Source organism: Electrophorus electricus, chromosome 18 (assembly GCF_041902795.1).
Source record: "Electrophorus electricus isolate QZ-2024a chromosome 18, ASM4190279v1, whole genome shotgun sequence".
NCBI lineage: Eukaryota > Metazoa > Chordata > Actinopteri > Gymnotiformes > Gymnotidae > Electrophorus > Electrophorus electricus.
Genome location: NC_137514.1, coordinates 19,848,406 through 19,860,000, shown reverse-complemented (window position 1 = coordinate 19,860,000; position 11,595 = coordinate 19,848,406). Strand labels below are relative to the sequence as shown.

At 36.9% G+C, this 11,595-nt stretch overlaps 1 protein-coding gene across 3 annotated transcripts; it reads left to right on the top strand.

Annotated features, from left to right (window-relative positions):
• Positions 1-994: 994 nt before the first annotated feature.
• On the top strand, positions 995-5,936 carry LOC118242708 (caspase b-like). Of its 3 annotated transcripts, none has more exons than XM_035534925.2 (3): positions 995-1,130; positions 3,976-4,249; positions 5,000-5,936. In XM_035534925.2, the coding sequence occupies exons 2-3, from the start codon at positions 3,982-3,984 to the stop codon at positions 5,002-5,004; spliced, it is 273 nt and encodes a 90-aa protein (XP_035390818.1). In that variant the 5' UTR covers positions 995-1,130; positions 3,976-3,981; the 3' UTR covers positions 5,005-5,936. The 3 variants fall into 3 exon arrangements, with proteins under 3 accessions (XP_035390818.1, XP_035390819.1, XP_035390817.1); XM_035534926.2 differs by having other exon boundaries at positions 1,014-1,130; positions 3,927-4,249; XM_035534924.2 differs by having other exon boundaries at positions 1,020-1,130; positions 3,973-4,249.
• Positions 5,937-11,595: the final 5,659 nt, after the last annotated feature.

Below are 11,595 nucleotides of genomic sequence, written 5' to 3'. Positions count from 1 at the left end.
GGGGCGCTCCCCCCCCACGAGTCACATGCTACGGCCTGCTGCGTGCAGGGGGGTTCACGTCCCCGTGAAGGCGCGCACCTGTACGGGGTTAAGTGTTAGTGTGTCTGTCTATTAAACCCCGTCAGTGCCTCACCGTTGGCCATTGGTTGTTAGCGTCTGATTGTAATACTCGTAATCATGTTTGTCTAGCCTGTCTTAAATGTTAAAGGTGTTAGTAGTAAGTGTGTCTGTGTGCATAGTTAATGTTATTTTTGAGTGCTACCATCGTCTATATGTTTTTGTGTCATTAAATGTTTCACTCCGTCGAGAGAGTCTGTGCGTCCTGCTCCTCGCCCTTCGGCACTCGGGCATTCGTTACAATAATGTTTCCTGTGTGTACAGGGAGGAGAGATTTAATAAACACATGATAATGTTTGCTGTGTGTACATCAATGTTGTCACTGTATTTTTTGGTGTCGCTATTTGTCGTCTACAGTTGGATATTTTTTGTCCAAGAATTTGGGTTTATTGTGCCTATTGTCATTAAAGCAGGTAACCCATATAACTGCGTTCATTACACCCACCAAATTCTGTTTTCAGATGTTTTTTTTTTTTTTTATAGCTATACAGATATACATATTATAATATTTATAATGGATATTTTCTGGCAAATTTAAGATTAATCTCTTTTTTGAAAATGTTTGTCAGTTCATGTACATTTTAGAATATAAATCAGATGTCTGGCAGTAGTACTGTGGGGCCATTTAAGCTTGTGCATGTTCCAAATGGGCTCACATCACGATTTATTGACAAATTATTGTTTTTAAAAAATGTGTTTTCAAAAGATTAAAAACATGAATATATTAACTCTGCAAAATGTTATCTATATTCAATTGAAAAACAAACAAAAAAAATTGCCCCTTCTCCTAAGGACACATTTGAAGTATGATCATCAGATCTTGAAATCCTGAATGATGTCAGGTCTGAGAAGTGAGCGGATTATTTTAGGAAGAGGTTTGCGAGGTCCCCGATCACCGGACATGCCAGCTTCAGGGCGTTGTTTCTTCACACACAATCGGAAGTATTTTCTAACGACTACTACCGAAACATAGAAGCTACAATTGAAGGTCTGAAAGGTTTCAATATTTAACGGTGAGTTTTTACCTACCAACTAATAAAAATGTGATAGCGATGTAGATTAAAGCAACGGGGAGTGTTGTATCTAATTTTTAGATCATCCTCATGGTTGATTAAACCATGTGAGGGTATTCCAGAAAGCCGGTTTAGCAAATCTTAAACTTGACCTTGAACTCTGAGTTGAACTAACTCGACACGACTTACACAGTTATTGGTTCCGGAACAACTACGTCATTGTTCCGTCATTTTACGTCAAATTACAGTGAGCGAAGTCAGTCAACTTTGAATAGACTGAATTTAATTGAAACGCTTTCCCGTTAACTTCGAAAGGTATCTTCAGATGAGATAATGAGATTCAACATAGACGAACGATAAAAACTGTAATGCTTCTTATGAATAATTAATAATTCAGATATTTTAATTTATCATTTGAAATTAATGTTACATATGCAAACTATCAATATACTTGAAAAGGCAACACACAGCAACGTTACCAAAGTCAACAGACGAGTTCATAAAACTACAGAATTGTCAGAACTTCCTAGTCATCCGCGCATATCGTCGTTTTGTCGCCTTTTCAATTTAATCCTAATTATTTTCTATTTTATTATAGCCCGTGTAACAAGGTTAGTTAAACAGCATTGACAGCAAAGAAAGTGTAACTCGATTTTCTAGGACCAAAAGGGCACAACATAAAAAAAAACCCACCGAGACACACACTCTACTGTGGTTTTCATTTATGTATTTTTTTTTTCTTTTGCATACAGCCCAATTATTATTAGTCAAATTATGACTATTATTTTTATTATTATTGTTTTACTAATATTTCTAACTATTATTGACAGTGGGAAAAGCACGTACATTAAATCCCCCGTAAATGTTATATCTGAGCTATGTTCGTTCGGAATTCAGATTCGGATAAAAATGTTAAATGAAAAAGGGGCGAAACTAAACTTATGTTAAACATAATAACGTAAGAACCCGTTGGTGGTGTGGCTATTGATGGCTAACAAACACCACTTGATGGAGGCGTGGACGAACATGAAGAAGACACAATATGAAGCGAACGCAAGAAAGTCCAGGTGCTGGTAGCTGTTAGCAGGGGGAAGACGGCAGCGAAATGTCCACGTCAGAACAATTCCACTTCATGTGGACAGAAGTCCACCTTCCAATGTCACTCACACAACATCAGGACATTGTGATAACTCATTTAAAAATTAAAGCCCTCGTAATGGTCATATATGCGCTATGTTCCATCTGAATAATTTTTTTTTAATATATATATTTTTTAATCCTGCTTCCACGGAACAGTTCCTTTTCAGTTTAAACTTTTTTGGACCTGATGGGCTTTGCTGCTGAATTTGACATTTTTGGCCAATAATTTCACCTCACAATGTATCTAAATGAAATTGGACATAAAAAATCATTAGTCCCACCACATATGACTACAGAGCTCATCTCAGCCTTAAAACTGGGATTTTCCTCCTTCGTGTTTAAAAGGATCTCTCCCATGCAAGCACCATTTAAAAATAAAACTCTGTCCACATGAACAGCAAAACACGTTAAGTTTTGTCAATAGCATGTTAACCAATCAGAAGCCTTAAAACAGTTGTTACTGGTAGGCTAAAAACAATGGATTATCGATTAAATCAGAGAGTGGACTCATAATTAAGTGGAGTTGTTCCTCAGTATCACACTAAAATCTATTTGTAAATTTATTTGTAAACATGTAACAATTCCTGTTAGTGGTATAAACCAGCACTATTTTGGCTACATTCTTCAGATCATATTGAGTGGGTCATATATCCTTATAAGCCATTTCTGAGATCACAAATATGCTGATTCACAAAATTTGTTTACAATGGATATGTAGTTGTTTACAATGGGTATGTATTACAGTGCAGTGAAGTTTACAATGGGGATTTATGACAGTGTAATGAAGTTGCAAGAATTTGCTGAATTTGACATGCCAGAATGTATGAACCCGCTTTACAAAAAAGTATGATGCATTTATGAAGAAATTTGATTAACTGTCTCATTTGGTCTGAGCATTAGTACAAATGTGACTGTGAGTGGTTCCTTTTATCACAGAGAAAAATCCCAGAGACTGTAAACAACAGGCAGGTAAATTGACGTATTTTACGTATTTCAAAGTTAAAGTCAAATTTATTTATATAGCACTTTTTACAACTCACACTGTCACAAACCAGGCATAGAAATGTTAGTATACAGATAACTAATGAACAGGCCACAGGTGACAGAGATGAGGAAAAACTCAGTGGGCAGATTAAAGATGAAACCTTAGAAGGAACAAGACTCAAATGTGAATCCATCCTGCTTGTGCATTATTTGCAGTCTATATGAGTACCAAACAGGAAGAACAGTAGCAATGCAAATGTTAGCATTGCAGATTTCAGTGTAGGTGTAGGAATCAACTGTTATTATGCAGAATGTCATACATGCACCAGTACAAATAATGCAGGCATACATAAAAAAAAATTACATTACCACAACACACACACACACACATTCACTCTTGTTCACTATCCATGCAGTGTCAACAAAAAGCCTTGAACATACTTCTAAACATTCAAGAGACTGGGTCCTGCATGAAACTGGAGTCAGTCCTTCTTCAAGTTCAGTAGGGCAGAATGGTCAACCTCAAGATTGTGTTTAATGTTAAACAATAGTGAAATTGCTTCATTTAAAGTCTTTCTGAGTGAAATAACTGATGGATATCAGTACCTATCATTCCTGCTTACTATCCCTTTGATTTGAACAAAACTCTTGAACATGTTTTTGAACATTCAGAGACCAAACCATTACACTGGAGTCTATTGTCCTTCTTCATGTTCAGTAGGGCAGAATGGCCAACATTAAAGAACATCTGCTGAACACTCTAGAGGAATTGGCCACAGAGGACCTGAAGATGTTCCAGTGGCATCTAACTAACAATGTGGAAGATGACAAACACATCCCAAAGTCTCGCCTGGAGAAAGCAGACAGACATGACACTGTGGACAACATGGTGCAAAAATATGGTCAAATTGGAGCTGTGGAGATCACACTAGACATCCTGAAGAAGATGAACAATAACCAACTGGCTGAAGAACTGAGGACCAAAGTCAAAAACAGTAAGTAATGCTATGAATCACATTCATTATTTAAACTCACTATTTCACAAATTAATATATTCAGAGCATTTTATATTGTTTTGTGAACTCAAGTGATAATATCCAGTTGAAAACAAACCTCAAGAAATTTGCAAATAAATATCAGAAATAATTACTTTGTAAAGTTTGAGCATTCCATAATAATTAACTAATAATTACAGCACCTTTTATGCAAATATGTATACAGGGCAAAATTTTGGATGCATGGGTATTATTAACCCTTTACAATTAACAACAACAACAACAACAACAACAATAATAATAATAACAACAATAATAATAATAATAATAATAATAATAATAATAATAATAATATTATTATTATTATTATTATTATTATTTTTATTATTATTATTATTATTAACTGTCAGGACCCAGAATCTGGCCCTGTGTAAAGATTTGCATGTTCCCTAGTTCCAAAGCATTATACTTCAAAATGAAACAAAAAATAAAATTGTAACATGTTTAGACAAACTGTATGTTACAGATTTTTAAACAAATATTTACACAAGCATTAACTTAACTTTGTAAGAGGTGATGCTGTAATTATTAGTTTGAATACTGGGAAGGCAAATAGCAGACCTATGAGAAAAGGGCTTTGAATTTTGGTTTTTGGGTTTCTACAGTGGAAATGGGGCTGGATATTGGATCCTGGTCTTTTTCCTGCTACCTAATGTAACACCTTTTCATTTTCTTGTGAATACTGCTCAGACTAGACCAGTCCAGAATGTCACAGGTCAAACTGGTCCACGTCAGAACATCTCAGCTCAGACTGGAACAGTGCAGAACATCACAGGCCAAACTGGTCCACATCAGAACATCTCAGCTCAGACTGGAACAGTGCAGAACATCACAGCTCACAATGGAGGAACTGGCAGTGCACCTATTCTACAAGAAAATGTGATCCATGGTGCAGATCTGAAGTTCCTATGAAGTTAAAACATCAAAGTAGTTAAGCCAGACTAAAGGCTGAACACAGTTCAGACTAAATACGTTATCAAACACCAGACTGTATCAGTGTGAAACATAACATAACAGATATGTTCACGCTGACTCATGTATATTTAATCTGTTACACCCTGAAGAAAATGTGTGAAATCTACCTTTTTAAAGTAAATTAACTAAGTAAATAAGACCATTTTGCTATAATTTTAAATAAAATCCACTTTGTATCAAGTGTTAAATGTTACATGAATAAAACAAGAGACTGAAACCAGAACCCATTAGTGATTTGGCCTGGGTTTGGTAAAACTAGTGGGCTGGGTTGAATTTGTAACAGCAGCTGGCTGGCAAATAAATAGAATATAGACCTCAAATATAGCTCTGGTGATGGGTAGTGGTGGTTTGTGTGGTTCTTTCTTTAGCTTAATGATTCGCCTCTACTGGCATCCATGCTTCCTGAATCTCCTCCTCAGCTTGGTGTTCTGGTAATCTCCTCTGGTATGTTGTGTGAGTGCAGAAATCTGCTCATAATCACTTTACACTGCAATGTGATGGTCAGAAGATCTTGGTGAGTGTGGATGCAATTCTGATGACTAAACTTAGCATTGACACTCAAAAGATTAAACGAAAACACACAAAAAGAGCAACAAAAGGAAGAGCATTGAGCAGCTGCACACCACCATCTTAGACCATGTAAGACAATATATATATTAAAAAAAAAACTATTTATATAAAAGCAGCAGTGCAAGGTGTTTATAACAAGACCAGTACAATATTGTATATGGTGTATATAATTAAAAAAGGATAAGATACTGAAACAGGACTGAGTCTTTAGTACCATGAATGTACTGCCTTTGTAACATTACAGTATGCCTACTGCGGCAGAGATTAAGTGAGAGATTGTGAATGAGTTTCAGTGAGGTTAATGAGAGTGAGACATGACTGGAGCACTGGGAGGATGGGTGGTGTGACCGGACTACAGTTAACTGAGGATCCTGATGGCCTGCTGGATTTGGACAGAATGCTGTGACACCACCTGCCAAAACGTAGTCTGGTAAATAGTTCATGTGCTGGGTGGCTACAGTCAGTGGTGATTTTGATGCCCTTAGTCTACGAGTGTGGAAGATGTACACTGTGTGCACAATTAATAGGCAAGTGAGTATTTTGACCATATCATCATTTTTATGCATATTTTTCAACTCCAAGCTGAATAAACTTGAATGCTTATTGTATTTAAGCATATCAGGTGATATGTATTTGTGTAATGAGGGAGGGTGTGGCCTAAGGAGATCAACACCCTATATCAAGGTGTGCATAATTATTAGGCACCTTCTTTTCCTCAGGCAAAAAGAGGCAAAAAAGAGATTTAATTGACTCTGAAAAGTCAAAAATATTTGGGTGTGATCACAGAACCATCAAATGTTTTGTTGCAAATCGTCAATAGGGTCACCAGAAACGTGTTGAAAAAAAAAAGATGCAAGTTAACTGCCAAAGATTTGAGAAGAATCAAATATGAAGTGACCTGGAACCCATTATCCTCCAGTGCTGTCATATTTCAGAACTGCAACCTACTTGGAGTGCCCACAAGTACAAGATGTTCAGTACTCAGAGACATGGCCAAAGTAAGGAAGGCTGAAACCTGACCACCACTGAACAAAACACATAAGGTGAAATGTCAAAACTGGGCCAAGAAATATCTGAAGACAGATTTTTCAAAGGTTTTATGGACTGATGAGACAAGAGTGACATTTGACTGTTGCAATACCTGACAGTGTTGTAAAAATTTCGCTTATCATTAACTTTCTATTCTTTCATTCTCAATATGATAAGTGTTTGAGGAAAGTATTTTTTGTGTTTTTTTTTTATTATTATTATTTTTTTTACAAAATTATGGCCCTTTACATAAAACATTTTTACATATGCCTTTTTTCATACCCTGATAATTGTGTTTTACTGGTACAAAACTGCATTTATAATGACTTAAATTCACAAATGTCTTTGTTAAAATGAAGAGTAAAATCAAATTTACTTGTTAATAGTGTACCAACTCAGCCTGGGGTGGGTCATTGGCTATACCTTCTTTGGCCATTAGAGGGAGGCACAGGGCTGCTGCATAGTAATCAGGAGCAAATAGTAACACCTGTTTTGTGCCTGGGAGCTGCATGTGCCTTGGTGGAAGCTTGTGACAGCCCATTTGATAGATGTAATGGGACAGAAGAATAACTAAAACAGGGCAAAAAAAAAAAACTGTTTGGGGTAAGTTGCACTTTATTGACAGTCTCATTCAGTAATACACACCCAACTAGAGACCATTTCACTTACAAACACATTCACTAATGCATAGAGAGTACAGAGATACAAATGCTAAATGTATAAATTATAAGATATATAAATTCAATAATATCCTGTAATTCAAGATATAAATGCTAAGAGATATAAATACACATTCACTAATGCATAGAAATAAATATTTATAGATATTATGAGAAGGGCGTCTTATGAGAAGGGCTCACATCTCTGACAGTGTGGAGACTCAGAAGAGCAATGAGCCATCTCGCAGGACTGTTATTCCCTGAAGTGGAAAAACTAAGGTGTGCGGGCCAGCGTGCACACTTGCACCCAAAGTTAGAGCCTCGGGAAGGCCGGGAGTTCAGATGTTGTAAAACAGTTGCTATGGTATCAAGAGACATGCACGGCAGGAAACCATAAGTATGCAGGCTGCTCAACAGAATAAAATGTTCCACAACACTCTTGTGCAGAAGGTGCTAAGAGTAGATAAATATTTTCCACTAAACCTTAAAAAAAAAAAAAAAAAAGAGTGTGTAGGGATGGTTTGAGGATGGAGAAAGAATGTGGTAGGCAGGGCTCACACACAGAGCTCCATTTATGACTCTACACAAATAAATAAACACATGTTCACTCTCACAGATACAGGTGCACAATTATTAATTTCATTAATTTAGTTATACATTCATTTATAATAAATCTAAATTATTTTAAAGTGTTTTGTCATTCCTGGAACCCAGCAAACCTGAACTTAATAAGAACTTGTGCTGAAGTCAAAGGATGTGTTTTTTTTCTCTGTGTCTCCTCCCCCTCTATCTATCTCTCACGCAAACATGTGATGGAAATGCACTACATAATGATGTGTTGGAGCACGCACAGCAAAAGATAAAAGATAACAAATAACTCACTGACACATCTAAAAAAATTCTCCATTATCCACCAAGACTGCAGTCTCTGTGTATTAGTGAATGTGACTGTAGGTGAAATGGTCTGTAGTTTCTGTGTGTTAGTGAATGTGACTGTAGGTGAAATGATCTGTAGTTTCTGTGTGTTAGTGAATGTGACTGTAGGTGAAATGGTCTGTAGTTTCTGTGTGTTAGTGAATGTGACTGTAGGTGAAATGATCTGTAGTTTCTGTGTGTTAGTGAATGTGACTGTAGGTGAAATGGTCTGTAGTTTCTTTGTGTTAGTGAATGTGACTGTAGGCGAAATGTTCTGTAATCGAATGGTGAAATGGTCTTGAATCAGACTTACATTTTACTGACTGGTGCAGCGAGACAATCAATGATGACTGAAATATGAAGTTAAACACTATTTAATTGCAAGACATTGTGTTTTCGTGCAAAAGGTAAAGTAGTATAAGAAAACACATTCTGTTTTCAAGTTAAAACATTACAAGCAATTGCAACTTTTCTTTCAATGTATTAATAAAGTGTACAAGGATTCTAATCACCATAAACACTGTTTCATTGAAAGATTTTCTGTTTTCAACCAACAGGTAATGTCTTATATGTGAAAACAGTGTATGTATGTGAAAAGAAGTCATAATATGTTTGGAATGTGCGCATTTTGAATAAGTGTAACTCTGTTCTTTTACTTCTGCACATCATGAAACAAAGTTTGCAAGTACACTAATCATCTTAAACAAGAAATTAAGGTATTTATAAAAAATACAGAACTTTGGTATTTCCTTATAAAAAAGTCAAAGCAATGTGAGAGAATAGAGAGCAATGCTTTGATGCACAGAAATCTTAGAGTTGAGGACAGACAGAAATGTTTTCAAAACAAGATGGAGCCAAAGAGGTCACCCTAGTAGCCAAGGTAGAAAATGATATATGATGACATCTGTGTGAGCATTTTAGAAACGAGGCTTAGTAGAACGTTGCAAGCATTGACATTAAAAGGCACATAACTGTATAATAAACTGCTTACACATAGAAATGAGCAGTACATCCTGGGCAGTGGTAGCTCAGTGGTTAAGATACTTGACCTGGAAGGTTGCTGGTTCAAGCCCCACCGTTGTCACTGTTGGGCCCCTGAGCAAGACCCTTAACAATTGCTCAAGTTGTACTCAGTTATAATTGTAAGTTGCTTTGGATAAAAGTGTCAGCTAAATGCCATCAATGTACATCCTGATTTACATTCACATTTGATACTGATGAAGAGGGCCTTCTACCTTCTCCCAGATCCAGCCAAAATCAACGCCAAGTTCTGTCCCTGATCTGGTTTGTGGATCTGGTTATTGGATGTGGGCCAACACTGGCCAATCGGACCAATTCTCAAAGATTTGTTTACTCATGCAGCCCAGATGTGGGCCACATCCATCACACTCATTTTACATATGGATTAACGCTGGACCAGAGCTGCACTGAATCTGCATCACCTGCAGCAGTTTAAGCTGCACTTTATTTTAACATTATATCAGAATGTATGAATTAGTAATTTACATTACAATACCCAGTATTTAGTTATAAAAGCTTTTTATCTTTTATCTTTCTTTATCTTCATCAGACACAAATCAACATAAACCAAACCAAACAGGAGTATCTCTTCAGTGTGGGCTTATGCAAAAATAACAAACAAAAATGTACTAACACCAACCTGACACTTCTACAACATTTCTACTCCAACTCGCTAACAAAATCCAAACAGATGAAAAGAAACATGGCACCCACCCGTACACTCCAAAAAAAAACCCATCCCCAAAAAACAAAAAACATTCACATGACATCACATTTACACAAGAATACAAATACTGAACAAATCTTGAATCGTGGGAGGCCTTAACAAGGGCACCATTTATTTGGAGACCCAAGCTTATGGATATGGATATGGAAATAGGAGGAAGAAAAACTACACTAACACTAAGTAGTTTTTTTTTTTTCTACACCACCAACCATGTAAAGATTTTAGTTTGGGAATGAACACTTGATTGAAAGAAAAACGTACCTGGTAATGCAATGAAGGTGACAAATGATATCTGAAATTGACTATTATCAATTCAATTCAGTATCAGTGTTCACATGTGCTTGGATTTTGTTCTTTTACTCGTTGGGGCCTATTTCGTTGGTGCATGTTGGTAGATCCCAGGTGGAGGTGTGAAGCAAAAGCACTGATTCAGCTGAACTGATACTCACAGGTCCACGAAGCACACAGAGCAGTGCAGCGGAACAGTACTCGCAAGTCCACTGGACTCATGAAGCACAAGTGCGGTGACTGGGTCCTTCGAGTCGGTCCTTGCAAGCAGTAGTATGAGCTTGAGATTTATACGGGTCTGAGCAAGTCATTACATGCAATGCGTCACAGCAGTTCAGTTACACCTTACTGCACTCTACGTCAACCTCCTTTTATGCAGTGTGCTCTTATGATGGGAAGTCGTAACAAGGAAGAATTCACATGTATCTTGAATACTTCAGCATACAAACTTTGCTGAACTGGACCTCACAAAAGTTACCGAACCACAGAGAAAAAAATAACAAACCTACAATGGCAGGATGGCTGCACTACCACACTCAGACAGCTTAGCACATAAATCAAACAGAGAACATTTTTGTTTGGGCCAATATGCGGTATATATTAAATCGCCAAACAATAACTCCATCAAAAAAATACTGTGATAAACTCTCCTGAGAAAAGAACATACTCCCCACTCCTCATCTGTCCACAGCTTCTTTTTTTCTTTAAACCCACCCATTATCATTGCTGATAGGCTAGCAACATATCAGTCACTCTAAACTTGATAGGTTAACTCCCATAGAGGCTGACAGAGCACTACCTGAGAAATGGTGCAAAAACAAAGAAAATGATGTTGGGAAGCCAAGTATTTAACAAGTATAACAATGATAAAAAACATAAAAAATAAACAATGTGGGGTCTCCCATGTTTTTAGGGTGTGTACTTCTGTACTGTCTAAAGAACCTACAAATACATATCTATACAAACTACCCACAGCACTGTTTCTGACAATCGTTTTGCTGGCCAATCACATCATCCAAATCTGGAGAGATGTGGGACAGGAAGGAAAACCACTTCTTTCAGGCACTTCTCACAACAATCTCATGTGGATAGCCTGTAAAACA

Excerpts from the sequence above, each read along its gene's own strand:
- LOC118242708 (XM_035534925.2), top strand. The coding sequence starts at position 3,982 with ATGGCCAACATTAAAGAACATCTGCTGAACACTCTAGAGGAATTGGCC.